At 42.5% G+C, this 17442-nt stretch overlaps 1 protein-coding gene across 1 annotated transcript in view; it reads right to left on the bottom strand.

Moving 5' to 3' along the window:
* The window catches only part of LOC144110098 (neprilysin-1-like), a 28131-nt gene extending 11208 nt beyond the window's left edge, over nt 1-16923 (bottom strand). The window contains exons 1-14 of the mRNA XM_077642913.1: nt 16786-16923; nt 16221-16268; nt 15329-15490; nt 14158-14247; nt 12989-13398; nt 11692-11886; nt 11494-11580; nt 7425-7555; nt 5290-5515; nt 3551-3649; nt 1968-2045; nt 1762-1874; nt 957-1015; nt 267-318 (exon numbers count right to left, since the gene is read on the bottom strand). Coding sequence (XP_077499039.1) covers nt 267-318; nt 957-1015; nt 1762-1874; nt 1968-2045; nt 3551-3649; nt 5290-5515; nt 7425-7555; nt 11494-11580; nt 11692-11886; nt 12989-13398; nt 14158-14247; nt 15329-15490; nt 16221-16268; nt 16786-16876 — 1841 coding nt within the window. The 5' untranslated portion in view covers nt 16877-16923. The remainder of the gene's footprint in view (nt 1-266; nt 319-956; nt 1016-1761; nt 1875-1967; nt 2046-3550; nt 3650-5289; nt 5516-7424; nt 7556-11493; nt 11581-11691; nt 11887-12988; nt 13399-14157; nt 14248-15328; nt 15491-16220; nt 16269-16785) is intronic.
* Nucleotides 16924-17442: the final 519 nt, after the last annotated feature.

The raw sequence follows: 17442 nt of genomic DNA, 5'->3' as shown, positions 1-17442 counted from the left end.
GTTAGGAGGGCAGCAGTCAGAAGAGTCCTAATACTCAGGTGAAATCTTGGTAACTGGAATATCTTAGCATATTTTGAAGAGAGAATCTGCTTCCGTTGCCAGCCGTGTGCACTATGGATTTTTGGGGATCAAAATCTACTCCAGGGTGTGGCCGGCATACTCTGCCCCCATTACGGAGAGCTCTAGAAGACCTGATACACCCATTTTACTCCCTTTAGGGTAATTCGTGTATAGAGTGGAATAAAGAGCTGCGAATCCGCACTTACGCCGGTAGCCCGTCCTGGTAAAAGGGCCCTTGCTGGATTGCGGAGGGTATAACTGCAATGAATTTGTAGCCAATTTTACTCTCCTCAAATGCTACTGGCTAACGCAGACGTTGATACACGCTCGATAGCTTAGTGAGTGGTCATCGTCTTGGCATCCGTCTGATTTATAACCAAACTTAACTATCGAACCAAACTTATCTTACGAACTTACGAAAAAGTAACCCCCCCCCCCCCCCCCTTTACCCCTACCACCACTCCATCTTCCTGACGGTGCTCTTGTTGGACACGCTCCGAGATCTTTAAAGGAAGTGACCCATATGTTCCTCTAAGTGGACGTACGTTAAAGAATTGATCAGCAGGAATTTGTTTATACGAGCTCGAATCACACCATTCACCATTCCGTATCAGCGCGTTAGACAGTTGCCCTGATTGGCTGTCAATCTTACCATTACTGTTCACTCTGCTCGAGATAACTCTGCTAAGAAAAGAACGCCGACATTATCATGAAAGTTCATGCACTATTTCTCTGATCATGGTGTCACATGCAGCCTTCAAATGGTGACTTTTTTGTTTCGTTTTTTTTCTTGTGACGCATATCGGTAAAAGAGCGGTTGCTTTTTCCTTTATACTTGTCTTCTGAAAGCCAACTGGATCAACAGGCGCAAGATTTCATGGCGTGCTGGCTCTCACCCATTCCGTTCGCTTCCGAATCGTAGAAGGCGTTCACAGCAGCTGGAGCCATGGACCAGCTGCGAGAGTTAATAGCAGAAGAAACACGCGAAGAAGAAAGGTAGTTCCAGCATGTTGGCCATGGAGTACGCAAAAAAGAAAAAATTTGGCGTAAGGTATTTAGCTCATTCTTATTGTTTCTGAAACTCATCAGTATATTCAAAATCTTGGTTCAAGTACCTGCTCGTCAAGAACCCTTATGCATTTCTGGCTTTTATTTTCATATTAATACAATTATACTGCAATGATTATTACAAAAAGAAACATAAAATAGAAAATACCTTTTCCCTCTCAAGAGCATACGCAAGTCGACGCATGAAGTAAGCAGAAGCTAAATCTTGTTTTTACTATCCCCGAATCATGTCCAGCAATTTCGGAGGAAAATTTTGAAAATTTAAAAACTCCGTTACTCTTATATTGAATATTGAAGGTAATGGTCCGTTCTTCTGATATGTAGCAAAATCTTTGTTTTAAAGTGTTGCCACCGATCGCATCGAACAGTTAAGGCTCCCATAGAAAACCAATGGGGAACGCTTTCGACGATAGCAAAGACGTTAACAGAAAAAAAAATTCTAGATTTCTGTCGGGTGATCTGCAGATATGTTGAATGTTGTAGTGAAATCGTACATTATATGAAAAAATTTCGTTCATAAATCGTTTCCCGTGCAAAAAGACCTTTGTCCAGAATCCCTGAGTACGGTAGATGTCCTACAGCAACCACATTGTCATGCGCCGTACAATGAGATTAGTGAGACCCTGGGCTCACCTGAGAGTCCGGTTGAAGGGACGGCGGAGGTCCATAAGAACGGATCTTTTGTAGTTCTGGTAGATTTTGTAGAATATTTCCACAAATGGATCGCTAGAATTAAGTGGTCCAAGCTGGAATCGAGTGTCATTCTTACTTGAGCAGTTCCGTAGATTCACCCGCTGACGGAAAAACCACTGACGAAAAAAAAAAACTTTTTTCCTCACATTTCTGTAGATCAGCTCCAGGTATCTGGCGTCCACCATCCAGGGAGGGTAACCAACCTTTGAGTCCATTTCTTCCAACTGCCAAGAATAAAATCGGGAATAATAGCAATAAATTACGATCCGAATTTGCATGATATCAGTAGAACAAAACTACAGAACCACTTCAAAAATACGACAAATTGTTTTCTTGTTCTTTCGTAACAACAGATTTTCTCTACTTTCATAGCACGCTTTTGTGGTACTGTAGTCTTTCCTGTAGTACATTTCTCTAACCTGTAGTTCTGTAGCACTTTTCAGTAGTAACAATGCAAAATTCTATTATTACATAATTTTTGTTGTTACTGAAATGTTCATAGTCAAAAATAGTACAAAAATGTGTTGCAACCACAGAAATTTTTTTGTTTTGTGTTTTTCGACTTGATGCGAATTTATGTATATTTCAAAGTTTAAGTTTCATTCAATAACTACTTTGGGTCAAGGTGATTGGCGCATGCTTATATCGCTGTGACTATATGGCTAAAGAGGTTCACGGAACATAGCAGCAACACCAGCAGGCAAGCGCAAAGCTGAATTTTATCGCCACCAAAACAACGCATTGATATGCCACGTGCATAATTTCCTGGATGCGCATTGAACAGCCCTAATCTATGATGACGTCTAATTTCACTAGACAAGGTTTCTTACGTATTTCTGCGTATGCAGAAATTTTATGAAATTCGTATTGAGCCTGATTTCTACCAAGAAAATTGTCAATGCCTGATAAACAGCGCAAAATACAGAAGGATGAGGTGAGACGAAAAAAACGACAGAACCTTGTCCAAAATGCGGATAAATATTTTCCTTGCTTACTGTAGTATTTTTCTGTAGTTTTTCTTCTTAGTTTTGCCACTACGGCAAGAGAGAGCGCAATACTACAAAAAATTGTTCAATTACTACAATTTCTGTTGTTACTACAGGTACCTGGTCAGATATGCTACAGAAAATTGCTGTGAACACAGAAAATCTTTTTTAACACTGTGAGAGGCACCCTTCTTACACATGAAACCTAGGAGAAATAATGACTTCGCAAGTGACGAAATCAAGATGGTGGCCACATTTATAATTTCGTTTTCGAGCACAGCGCCCCAGAGAGGCTGTTCACGCAAGCCTGTGTGCTCTGGAAATTAGAGAACGCTTCCTGCGTCTGGCGCGCACAAGAAAAAAAAAATGACTAATTCAAACAGTGTTACCCGCCGCGGAGGTAAGTGCGTCCGGCTACCGATCCGGAGTACCTGGGTTCGAACCAGACCGCGGTGGCCGCGTTTCCATGGAGGGGAAACGCAAAAGGGGATCGTCTGCTGTGCGATGCCAGTGCACTTTAAAGACTCCCAGGTGGTCAGAATTAATCCGGAGGCCTCCACAACGGCACTTCTTTTTCTTCCCTTACTCCCTCCTTCATCATTTCCCTTATGGTGCGGTTCAGGTGTCCGCTGAGATGCGAGACGAATACTGCGCCATTTACTTTCCCCCTAAAAACAAACGTTCAATTTTTTTTCAAACAGTGTTCAATTGCAGCTGACCAAAATTAAGGAATGATACTGCACCTTGTGAATCGCTCTTTCTTGAGTAACGTTATCCATCCAGGTAATGCTCTTCAGTCGGTTGCGAAACGTTGTTTTAATTTCTTTGACAAGTTTCTCTACCTGAAGTGAAAAACAAAATCAAGAATTTAGTAACTTACAACGCTAATTAACACTAGAAATGCTCCCTAAAAGATTTCCAAACGGATTTGCGTCATTTGCATTTTTTTCTTTCACTAGCAACGATCTGCGTAGCTCCTGCCGTAAAATCACACCCTATTTTTTTCACTGAACTCTACCATGATCTTCAAACCGCTTAGCAGGAGCATGAGTAATAATTGCGTGCTATTTGCAGGAACGAATGGTACGAATAGTGGTTATTCAGTCTTTCGCCAAAAAGCAACTTATGCCGCTCTCAAAGAGCATTCACAGGCTCTCCAAAGTTCTTATGAATTCTAGAATTTTGAGGATGTTCTTGTGAACTATGAGCGCACAGAAGTTCGAGCTGCTTAAAGTAACACATCAAAACAGCTTTGCTGGCTTCCAAACTTTGTCACGTCTTTCATATTCAGGTGTACACTTTTCATCGTGCCCAGCTTTCCTGTACATTAAGCCACCAGCTACATATGTTGATCATTGGTAGCGAACATAGCATAATTCTTTGGGAATGATTTAAACTCCTATTTTTTTCTCAAAAGGTACAAAGTCCCGAGAGATTCTGAGATAACACAATGATTAACATGGCGGATTGTTCGTAGTAGCTGTAAAATTTCTCCTATAACATGCTTTTTGCGCTCATGCCAACTCTTTCCGACGGCCATATAAAAACATTTGCATGTACCGAACATTCCAGATTCCTTCAAAGCTAACTCCAGGTGCGCAACCGTTCAAACAAGAACCATTGTACAAATTTTCTAGGCTTGATTACATTCAGCAGCTGATTTCTTGAAGATTGCGCCTGTACAAATGGGTGAAGTGCTAGCTGAAGCAATACTTATAGTGCTAGCTGAAGCAATACTTCGGCGCTCTTTCTTCTCGGTACCTCATGAATCTCAATAAAATCAGCTGAACGGAGTACCTTTTATAGCGGATTTTCTTTAAGGTCATCGCAGCTAATGGTCAGCGACGAATGTTAACTTTTAGCCTGTCCAAGAAGCGCAGTTCTGAATGCACGCTGTTGAAGCTGCGCAGCTTTTAGTGTAATCTAGGTACAGCGTTTTTTCCGCCATTGACGGGCCGAGGAAAATCGCCTGCATGTATATGAGTGTTCGCTCCTTAAACTGATGTTATGGCAAACATTCGTGCTTCTCTCCATATAAGCACAATAAAGGTACGTCACAGCTGTCACAGCTTATGTATGTTCAGCTGTTCAATGGAAGACGCACTCACGAGCAGAAGCATCTGATGATGCCGGCGCTGTCTCATGCGCGGTCTTCCAAAAGATCACCACTTGGCACTCAATGCTAGCGCAAAGGGTAACCGCCAGGTGTGGTTTCCATTTTCGAAAGTTTCAATGGCCTTTTTTTTTATTCTCATTCGCCTTTCTAGGTTAATGTTCTTGAAAAAAAATGGTTGCAACAGAAATGCAAAAAAAAACACTGCTCAGGATTATGCAAGCTGCAAAAAATTTATATTGAGAGGCCATTTCTTTGAAGTTCTCTCCATCATATCTAGCATTTAAATGAAAAATTACATCTGCCAGCACGCTGGGTAATATTTTCCCCGAAAAGTACTTGCAATGCGCAAATGATTTATTTACTTACGTTTTCGCTTACATGTGGCGCAGGCTTGTGGGTAGCGTAAAGGTTGCCCACTGCTTCGTGCATGTACGTGTTCAATATCTTGACGCATTTCTTCCAGAGAGGAGCGTCCTTCCTGAGGCCGTAGGCAACCCTCTTGAACTTTTGCTTGGCACTGCGGAATTTCTTCGAGACGTGGACTGCCCACATTTGCATGACGCGCCAGCCGACGTAGTTGTAGAGCGTGCGACTGCATCGAAAGAAAGTTGTTGAAAGGCAACGAAAAACAGCCCTTGGAGCTGCGCCAGTCTTAGAACTACGAGCTCCTTTAAACCTTTCTTTCAGTCTTATACGAACTTGTTTGTTTGTTTGTTTATTTATTTATTTATTTATTTATTTATTTATTTATAAAATAAATAGGTGGACTGCACCTGACGTCAGCCGCAGTCCAGTGGTAACTGACACCCTAAATATGTAGTGCTGCAGCCAATTGCACTCATTGTCGGATTTTGTCTTCAGGGTGGTCTAACAGTGCTTAGCACTTCGAGGCTAGAACCCTCAAAGAATTTCAGCGTTAATTATATTTCAGGATGGTTACCTACAATCCTGCCCTCAGGCTGTTTACCTAACCCTCTGTCAACAAAATTTACCTCGGGTGAACTCGATCAGTGACTGGTCTGCGTTAGAATGCAGGGAAGATCAATATAACAAAGGAGATCGCAGCATAACCATCATGCTTAGCTGGAGTAGCGCCAACCAATCGAGTAACAACCTCAGATGAGGTAAGCGGTGTGAATATCCTACCGTCTCTTGAATGAAAACTCCAAGCCGGGGTCAAAACCTCCACCACGTGCTGAAACGCATTACCCGTACCAGCCATGGACTTAATGGTCCCGTGTGCCAAGTCTGTCGAAGGAACCGTGTTCTCGTGAGTCAAGTGTACTTACCCATACCTCCACCTTATACGAAAACTCAACTCGAACAAAATTGAAACAGCCATCTGCAAATGCTTACACACAGAACTAGGTGTCCCGCTATAAGCAGCTATCTCTTTCAACAGATCGCCTTGCACCACACGCCGAAGGAGAAGACTGTGGCGCATCATGAAGCTCAGCACCACCGCTTGACCACCTCCCATGAAGGCTGTGCAGTGCAAGAGCCACTTGGACGCAGCACGTCGCACCTCCCACTAATCACCAATTTTCGACCGTTGTTGGACATCCACCTCGCGTCGCCATACTGCCTGTACCCCGGAAAATGAACTCGTGGAGGGATTCGGCACGTCTGGAAGCAAGAGCACGCCACCTCAAGACCCCATCATATGGCATCAACTACACAGATGCAACCTTCACTGACTCCAGCGCTACGACTTCGTCTGTGGGTCCCCGCCATCAGGAACCACGACATCACACCGGCGTTCCTGATTCGACGTCAACTGAAGCACACGCAATCTCAGAAGCGATCCTTCACCCCCCTCAACAAGTTAGAGCTATCACACTGCGCTTGGACTGCCAGAACGTCCTCAGTAACATCGCCGCCAACGCGCTTCCGGGACATATCCATGCCCAGCTAAACACCTACTTTTACCAGCACCCAAACCTGCACGTCCTTCTGGAATCGATCCCAGGTCGCCTGGGAATAGAAGGTAACGAACAGGAATATGCCCTTGCTCGCGGCGCGTCTCCGAGCAACCCTTCTTCATGGGCGGATGATTACAACCCCAAAGATGAGCGGACTATGCACCACAAACACCGAATACTGAAAGGACTACGACACTCCTGCTGCCTCTTTCCTCCCCCTCCGCCACATCTTACTCGCTGCGAGACCACTTTTATTAGACAAGCGCAAATTCTCCACTATGTGGCCTGTACTATCACCATATACTCAGGAGCTCTGGCCACAACCCCCCACCCTCCCGCCCCCGACACACACACAAAAATTGGACGTGCCCACGTGTCACACAGTCACCGCACTTCCTCCAACGCGCATTCCTGTCTACCCGGATACCCCTTTCTTGGGACATATGGTCCACTTCTCCTGTTGCACTCCACCCAAATACCTTTTATGCCCCCCAACAGGTAAACGTTGCGGGGCATAAAAGGTATTACTTCTGGCTTCCAACAGGCTCACAGGCAGTAGCGAAGAAATCTTGAACTAACATGTCCACTCTCTGCAGGAGCTTGGTAGTAGATTCGAAGTACGGAATGGCAAAGATGGCGACATTCTCGTCAGCCGTAAGTGTTAAGTTCACCGCACGAAATTCGTTGTTCAGGAGGTCCAGCAAGGGAAGCTGCGAACAAGAAAAAGCGCAGAGCAAGGGTAAGAGTAAATCTGAATGAAATATACCACTGCGGTTGAAAAGGCGCACTTTAATACTCATTGCAAAGCTTTGTTTTTCTTTTTGACGTCTATGCACCAAAACACTAAGGTACATGTACATGGTCATTACAGAATCATCCAAAAGCACGCCAAAGCTAACTGCCAGGGATATCAATTTGAAAAGTGCCATTGAAAGGACGTCCGGTGAGGTGATGCCACATTACGTATAAAAAATTTACGAAAGATATTTATGAGTGCAGAACTGGCAGGATTTGCGCGAAAAGAGTAAAAGATTAATAAAACATCCTAACTAAAAACAAATCACACTAATTTTTTTTCTGTTCATAATATTTCAACTGCTTTTTAGCGTCCACTGTCAGCTTTTTCTAGCCATGAGCAGCAAGTTAAGTAGACAGCACAGTGTGCGGAAAAGCAATTTCGGAAGTTAAGTTTTGTCGTCGTCTCCCCTTTACCAAACTGCGTACAACGTGAGTTATTTGCCTGAAGTATGGCTGTGATTGTAGAAAACATCGTCGTTGGAAATACTTTTCACAATTTTACAATCTTTTTCAGGATTTACGCGCCTTTACTTCACGATGGGACGATATCATAGGTGCACTGTGAAATTATAATAGTGCTTTATAATTATAATTATAATTAATTTATAATTTATAATTATAAAGACAAAGCCAACGAAAACCTAGGCGGAATGATGCTCGGATAAGTCGGCTAAAAGTCAACCGAGTCAACCGTCAGTAGTAAAATTTGGCAGCCAGCGTGTCATTGAAGGTAAGTCGACTTAAAAGTTTATATACTGGGCTGGCCGAACACTGCTCCGTCTTCGCTATCGCTTGTCTTGTCCTTTGTCGTACGTCATGCGACTGCATGTCGCTGCTTACATTATATTCAGAACAAAAGTTTTTAAATCTGCATCAAAAGTACATAAACATGATCCAGGCGGACAAAACAATAAAACAGCGTCAAAAATACAAATTTTTTGTAGTTTTTTCGAAACTACAAACATTTATGTTGTTTTGTAGAGTTTTCCAACAGTACTGTAGTTTTTGTTTTGTACCACTTTTCGGTAGTCTCCAGTTCTGTCGTACTTTTCTGTCGTAACTACACCAAATTCGGTTGTTACAAAAAAAAATCGGTTGTTGCTACAAGTCCTCGGTCAACAATAATACAGAAAGTCTGTTATGACGACCGAAATATTCTGCTGCTGTCCTTTTCAACTGGAGATGTCAAAATCGTTTCATCTTCTTTGCCTACTTGTGAAGTCACTCCATCACTATTCGTATATTTCACCACTGTTGGTGTGCTTCGTTCTCTCGGCACGAAGGCGCCCAATGGAAGCTGCACTGCCAGCTTATCTGCCTTGTAAACACCTTGCGTTGCTAGTACTTCATTAGTTTTTAGTAAGAACGGACGTAAAATACTTTACATTAAGTAAGCTGAGGCATTAATTCGTGGTATATGTTACCATTATGATCTGTTAAATGAATTAAATTCTCCTGTGTTTGTGTGCTACTGTATTAAATTATTTTTCATGATGAGTGCTTGATACTAATATCTTTGTACATGTTTATTACACTTTGATGAGTGTGTAGTTTTTTATCGTGTCATGCATGACCTGCGTCGGCTGCTATTTTGTACCATTGGCCCTGCGCCTCATCAAGTTGCTGAGGGCGACTTTTAGCCCAGGGGAATTTCAGAGTTCTGTCTGTAAACACTCTGAAAATAAACGAATTGAACTGAATTGAACTGATCGTGCTAGTGTACATGTATTAGTAACTCTTCGATTGATAATGCAAGTGCTGCCCAGTAGAGAAAACAACAGAATCTTGCCTAAAATACGACCATTCTTTATGAGTATCATTCTTTATGAATTGGTGCATTTATTGTGCACATTTTCTTTTTCTTTTGCAATACTGAGATTGTATTGAAAATGTGCATGGTGCCCAATGTACTGGTGTATACTGTGCATTGTGTGCAATGTGCGTATTTCTCTACTATTGTGCATTCGCGTCCATGCTTGTAGTGTGCAACGATGTAACCATGTAGAAAAAAGGAACTGCCCTGTGATGACCCCATGGGCCAACAGTGTCAACAAAAAAATGAAAACAAATTTTCGCCATATCGACCTCTTCTCCTATACTACTGTAGTACTTTTCTGTGGTATTTTCGTGTAGCTCTTTGCCTGCGGCAAAGTACAGCACAATACTATAGAATATTCTGTTCTGACAAGTTAATGGCCAAATATATTACAGAAAATCTGTTGCGACGAAAGAAAATTTCTGTTGGTTTTTTCGACGGGCTATGTACTCGTTGTTCTAGCATAGAAGAGCCACAGCGGTAAGGATTGCACAGACACGGAACACTCTCGCAGAACATAGACACCGTTTTGCGTAGGAACCGCCATTATTCCTGCTTTGTTGTGGAAAACTTCTCTTTCAGTCACCGCCAACGGGTGGCAATCTAAAGGATAAGGCCAGGATGAAAAAAAAAAACATGCTTCCTAACTTTTCGTCTTCACCGAAATACACTGCACAGCAGCCTGTATTTGTCGGTGTACAGCAAAATATAGGAAGCATGTGAAGGAAGCCAACAGTCACCGAAACCCAGAAGCACAAAGGAATTTTTCGATTTCTTTAATTTGTTGTTTTGATCACAGGGAATTTAACAGTGTGATTAGTTTATGGCGTGCGTGGTTGTTTTTTCTTCTGCTTTGTAATCAATTATGTTTCAGCGATAAACTGATTACACTATTAATTCCGCACTTATCAAAACTGCAAATTAAAAAAACTATAGAAACATTCCCACATGCTCCTTTCATACCAAACAATTCTGGACAATGCATTTTTGAGCGGGAAACCTTTTATAAACGCAATTTTTTATATAATTTAAGATTTCACTATATCAGTCAGTTTAATTAGTTTATGCGAGTTCGTCCCAAAGCGACTCGGGCTATGAGGGGCGCCATAGTGGAGGGCTCCGGAAATTTAGACCACCTGGGGTGGTTCTTTAACGTGCACTGACATCGCACAGTACACGGGCCTCTAGGATTTCGCCTCCATCGAAATTCGACCACCGCCGCCGGCATCGAACCGGCGTCCTCCGGGTCAGCAGCCGAGCGCCATAACCACTGAGCCCCGCTTCGGCTCCCGCTGTATCAGTCAGTATATCTGCAGATTTCTCGACGACAGTCTTCTTTTTTCTTTTTTTAACGTTTTGCCATCGTCAAAAGCGTTCCTCCATTGCTTTTCTTTGAGAGTCTTAACTGTTCGATTGATGAAAACAGATTAAATGAAAGATTTTTGCTACATATCAGAAGAAAATACCATCACCTTCAATATTTCCGTAAAAGTATCTTACAAATTGTTGAACGTGGTTTTGGCGACGGCTGAACTCCTGCACAAGCAAGAGAAATGGTTGCATAACGCGGGGAATTTAAGCTAACATAGGCCGATAATGCCACGAACATTTGCAGTGTTTGTTCGTGCTTAAAATCTGCCGCCACACAACTTTATCGCTTTGTTTGCGACGCAAGACGTGACTAGATTTATCTCTATTGATCGCAGCCTGGCAGCGCTGATTCTACGTTGTTCCAGAATATTGTAGTAACTTTGCACGCTTTATCTCGAATGTTCGCTATCAGCTTTAAATTCAGCACGGCCGACAGCGGCGGGCATTCCTGTTCGACGACCGCCGAGCACGCTTGTCGCTTCGCCGCCGCCGAGTTACTCAGTCCACTGTGGGCGCAAGTCAGCCCAGTGAACAGTTGTCTTTTAGAAGACCTTTTGTCCGTTTTCATCGCTCCTTCCGTCACCACTACGTGACAATATCAAGAACACCCTTCATTCAAGCAACTTGCAACTGTCCTTTAACTTGAAAAACAATTCCACTTACGCCCTTAAACATGGACTCGAGTGCCCGGATTGAGGTCCTCCTGTGTATCTTCCATTCGTCACGTCTGGCTTCCTCGGGGGAAGCTCTCTGTCATAAAAACCGCGATAGCGTAGAAGCCAAAGGCATTAGTCCAAGAATTCTTCCCTCAGGACCGACTGCACGTTACTTGTCAGTCGGTACAGTTTCTTGTTTCCTCACCTTGGCCAGCTCGCTTTCGAAGTTAAAAATGTCTTCGGCGACTGCCTCTGCCGCATTCCTGCTCAAATTGGGCTTCATAACACGCAACGTTGTTTGTATGAGGGATTTGTACGCCTTGACGCGGCCTCTGTTAGCGTGCTTGTCAGGGTGCATAAGCTCGCTTCGCCTTAGGAGGAGAAAAGTGACTTGGTCGAGCTGAAAACGAAGAACAGATAAGCAGCTTCATGAATCACAGTACTCAGATTAACACCAATTAGCTATGTGCATTGAAAAAAGTGCTCTGTATTAGTTTACTTGATTGCAGTAACTGAGATAAATAATTACATTAACAGTGTTTTAAGAGATAGAGAGAGAAGAGAAAGAATGTTCCGATTGGTTACCCTGCACTGAGGTGGAAAGGGAAGAAGGGCTTAAAAAGGAAAGGGAAAAGAGAAGGGACAGTGGGAAGTAAGGGTGTCAGTAAAAACGCGCGGGCTCACAATATGTCGCGAAAGCATGGCGCCCCCTGGAATCGATACACTACTTGGCAAGCTTTCAAGTCTGACAGTGAATAGAAGCAATAAAATGGTTCGAGTTAATGTTTCCAGGTGGTGTGGCGCGCAGAGATGACGTGAAAAAAAAACAACTTGCCAATTCATGGTGCTATTGCAACCGAGATGTAAGTGTGTGATGCAGTGGAGTGTTACAAATGAAGAGTTTCAGAAAGACAGTGATCACAGTGTAGATATAATTCCTTCGTATGATTTTGATGAGGACCGAATTCTGTCATGTTTTTAACGTAATGTTGGGTCACCCTTTGCTCTTTCCTGCGAAAAGCGCCGCGAAACAACCAATTCAACGCCTTGTTTTTCGCACAGCATAGAATTGTGAACATCCAGAAGATAAAAAGGGATGCCAACTGGACATTCTGTTCAAGCGTAGAGCAAGCTAGAGCTAATTTCTTAGATGCCGATATTGATCACTAAGCATTCAGTACTTTAAGCTTGCCAATGATAGATGATAAAAGGTGCAACACGTAGCCGATCAGACCTAAACTGATTAGATATCGCTGTTCAAGACTTTCCAGATCATCACAACTCCTCTGCTCCCATGGTAGTTCACTATTAGAACACTTTTTGACGAAGTTTTCAGAACGCAATTGCACAGTTTGGGAATCAGGGCGGGAGCTATGCTGTAACCTGGGGTGCAATCCAGCAAATTGGTGTCACTCTCAGGTTTTGAGTTCAGAATGGCCCAGAACATAATCATGAGCTTAGCCAATAACAGAGCACAAGGAAAAAAAGGGGGAAAAACTCACGCTGATATTGTGGGAGGACAGATTTTCCGAATCTCTCACGATTGCAAGCTGAAACAGTGGTGACATTCCCGCCTTTAGCAGTAATGACTTGTAGTCTCCCATTAACGGTTCTCTTGCCGTCCAGTTGCTTGGCGGGGTCCAGTCGGTTGTCGGTTCCGTCAGCGTTGTAAGATCGACTGCCGGCTTGCTCGACGCGCTGTCTGGACCGACTGACCCGCTGCTGGCATCTGTCGACGCGGTCATCGCATCGGAGGAGTCGATTGTGGTCTCTGTTGGATCTGTCGTCCTTTCCACTGACACCAGGATCCGGTTTTTGCGTTCTACCTTCGTCCTTGCCAAAGGCCAATTGTCCAAGCCTTTCTTTGCTAAAATTCTCTTCAGAAAAGTCAAGCTTCGTGCATCAGGGTGGCCTGTTTGGTAAGGTCATTCAAAATAAAAAGGCCAAAATTAATTTAAGATTAAATCAATCCAATTAACGTCTCTGTATGGTGGTAATAATCACGTCTAGGCTAGTTGGTAAAGCGACATGATAGCAAAGAGCGTAGAAAAGTTGGTGTTTTTCTGAAATAAAGACGCACCCCAATCGCTGACCGATACAAGAAAAATGAACCTTCAGTGTTCTTGTTTTTTTGTTGTTTCTTTTTTTTATGTGCAGTCATAAGGAAACGCGGAATTTCGAGATTTAAGCAACATGCGTAAACATTTATATTTTTACACGTGCATGCATTTCCAAGTCTAAATACGCTACAGAAAATTTTCTGTTCTGTGGAAATAATATGTTGCGCTCATTTTAAACCACGGAATTTTTGTTGTATTTTTGGCCATTGAGTTGTGCCGACTGGGAAATTTTCAATACTATTGTAACTACAACAAAGTACTACAAAACCACAACAAAACCTGTCGTTATTACAAAAGGACAAAACATTTTGTCTTACTTTGAACACGATTCTGTCACTTTTTCTGACTTGGTTGCTACTTTCGGCAGTGCTTCAGCAACCAGTAGAAGAATACTTAGACGCAAAGAAGGACACTCAATTACGAAACATAAGCACTAAGAGTTATTAAAAGGCAAAGAACATTGCTTTTTTTCGTATTCATGAAGTGACGGAAAATAACTTAGTCTGGGTTTCTAGACAAGACAAACAGAAAGAGGACGGAAAATGCCTTACGGTTTGCTGCACACGATCTGTATGCAATCTTCGCTTTGTCAGTGACACTCTGTCGCTTTTTGCCGGTGTGCGTGGCGTTTCGCAGAAGAGCTGCAAGATGCGTGCCACAAACATAAGGCGTAGTTGCTGACGACATTTTGATCAATTATGTCTTTCGTCGGTGTTGGGGCAGCAAAACAACGAAGCACCGAGTAAATTAAGAAACACTCTGATCAGATAATTTATGCGAGTCCATATCATAGTGCACCAAATGCTGTACAACCTGGCTGCTTAAGACAGTATTGGTAATGGAGTGTTGAACATCTGCTTCGAGGAATGTTTTGAGCCGATTGCAAGACACAAGAAACCAGCAGTTCCGACATTCTGTTCACGACGTGTTGTGGTTTGAATTAGTGCTTGTGTACATGTGCTCAGCATCTGCTTCGAGTGTTTGTTGACGAAATGCTTTTTTTTTACCATCGTAAGGAAGCTCAGTAGAAAAATTGTGTTTCTGGCTGCTGAATTTTTGCGATTTTATTAATTTCTCTATCTTTTCTTTGCTCGCCTTTTGTAACCCTTCTGGCATGCCAGCAGGTGCCGCATTACCCGGGGGGGGGGGGGGGGGGGGAGCAGTTTAGATAGTGAATAGGCAATGGAAAAGAAGCTATCTCTGGTCCCCTCATCCATGTGTCCCAATTCTTTTTAATCGCAAAAGAATGAATGTAAACTATCTCGAAAGAAAATATGAAAGTAATTGCTAGTTTGTTTTTTTTTAATTATCACTGAATATTTTCGAAGCTAAAGTGTTACATTAAAAATTCTGTCACACAAAAATACTTGTAGCTGAGCTACGAAAGCGAACACTTAGTTGACACCAAATAACCAATTTACTTTCTTCCCAAAGCATGGGATGGTAAAAAAATACATCAATCATTCTAACGGTAAATTACGGTAAACGTAAAAGCTGCTTCTCATTCAAAGTCGAAGGGTGATCATTAGTTACTTGAAAATTACTCTTCCCTTTCATATGCTTCGAGATGTTCATCACTATTGCCTTTCTTAAGCTAAGCGAAGGCTGTTAGCGATGAGAGTGCCTACGAATTTCTCTGTTCTGTGACGAAACATTTTCGACAAAATATTGCTGCGTTGAGAACTGCGTTGAGAAGTGCGTGAATATTCCCATGTTGCTCACCTCTCAGCTCCCGGTGCACCTTCTCGTCCATCACCTGAAAGGGCCCGTAGCGAGCCCTGTCTTTTGGAGCCGGGTGAGCTTTCTTCCACCCGCTGCAGACGAATTTGTAGAAGTCTTGGCACGGGTCTGCATGTCTGCTCAGAGTCTTCCTAATTTCGTCCGCTGCAAATCAAACTACCATGACGTTAAGACAAGCCATCAATCAATTAAACAAGCAAAATTCTGTGGTTCGTATTATGGAACTGGTGGCTATTCCCAGTTGAAAAAATACAACAGATTAGTTTCTGTCGCTGCTACCAATTTTCTCTAATTTTTTCATTAAAAACTTTCACTAAAAACACATTTTTGTAGTGACAACCGAGTTTTGCCTAATTACTATAAAAAAATACAGAGCTACATTCTACAGAATAAACCATACCACTACAAAATACTACAGATCAACAGCAATATCTGTTGTTACGACACAACTACAAAACATTTTGTCGTATTTTGACACGGTTCTTCCGTTGTTTTCGTCTGGGCGTTAGTGCCAGTGCTATGCCACTTCAGTGGAAAGCGCCTTGTTGGGCAATGCGCTGAATAATCCTCACGTTGAAAACTTGCTTTCATTAAGGAAAAAAAAAAACTTGGCATTGTACGCATTTCTATTTTTGGCCGGGTCTATGAACGTTTTTGTAGTGTTCGCGAATAAATAATGTCCTAATAGTAACAATTGTTGCAGAGACAAGTTTATTGCTTGACGTTCAACGGTGATCGCTCAATACCTAATCACGCTTCAGAGTCACTGTAACGAAAAGCCTAGGGACTGCCCGACTCTTATTACTAATAAAAATAAAATAAAATAAGCAGGGTTTCATTATTCATTCCTCAGCTGCTGTGGAAAGAACATTACCTTTGTTTCTGCACACTCGTGACTTGCATACACGTATCTTCAGGTTTCCTGCAAAATCATTGCACCAAAAGACGATTACTGCAGTGCCAGTAAAGAGCTTGAATATTATAGTGATTCAAAGGGTGTACCCCAAGTTCCCTTCAAAACGTGCCCGACAATTTTGAACGAAAACGTTTTTCAACAGGACAATTTACGGACATAGTTTTTCATGTATTATAAGATTTCACCAAAACAATCAATATGTCCGCAGATCTCGCGTCGGCAGGATTTCATTTTTTTTGTCGTTATTGTTTTTGGTATCGTCAACAGCGTTCCCCATTGGTTTTCTATGGCAGTCTGAACTGCTCGATGCGAGGGATGGAAACGCTGCAAAAGAAAGATTTTGCTACAAATCGCAAGAATGAACCATCACCCTCAGTATGCACATACCAGTACCTTACGCCTTTAAAAATAAGCTCGAGGGTCTCAAAAGAGTTCGTTCTGTGTTTTATTTTTCTTATTCAACGATGTTGTTAACGACATGCACCGTTCTTTAGGAACTCATTTCATGGAGTAAATTAGCTACCTTTTGATGTCGGCTGTTTCGTGCAGTCAAGTAAACTTGCAGCTTGGGAAACTCCAAAAAGAAGGACGCTGGCCAGAAATGGTATGCGCATCTTAAACCACAACCTTTCTGTTCTCCGCTTTCAATGTATTAACATTTTTTTTCTGAAAAAAAAAACGTATAAGGACATACCTATAGATATCGCCGGCATTAAGGCTCTGCGTTTTGTATACTCTTCCAAGTATGACAGTGAAAGCTCCAGGCCGCTGGAGCAATCCTTTTTTCTAAGTAAAGCTTACTGAGGGGCCAGGCATGAATCCAAGGGAAGGGGGGGGGGGGGCGCTTAAAGCTTAAGAGACCCGCCCCCCCCCCCCCCCCCTCTAGAAACAGAAGGACCCTAACCTTGCTTTATCTGCGTAAACTGCTCAGTTAATCTGAAGCGATTGACGTCAACGAGCCAGTGATCCTTGGCAGTATATACTTCAAGTGACGATAGCTTGATTTCACTATACATGATCATAAAATGGTAGTTTTCGGAAATAGCATTGTTTTTACTAGTTTTGGCTTCACCTATATGTTATGATGGTTAGGTACGTAGCATAAGCAATGGGATATAGATATTATTCTGTATTCTGTTACTCCATAAAGCCCTTCTCACTACATTGTCGATAGAATTCA

This window comes from Amblyomma americanum, chromosome 11 (assembly GCF_052857255.1).
Source record: "Amblyomma americanum isolate KBUSLIRL-KWMA chromosome 11, ASM5285725v1, whole genome shotgun sequence".
NCBI classification, from domain to species: domain Eukaryota; kingdom Metazoa; phylum Arthropoda; class Arachnida; order Ixodida; family Ixodidae; genus Amblyomma; species Amblyomma americanum.
Note: the sequence above shows the minus strand (reverse complement) of the source record. Positions and strands in the feature narration are given on the sequence as shown.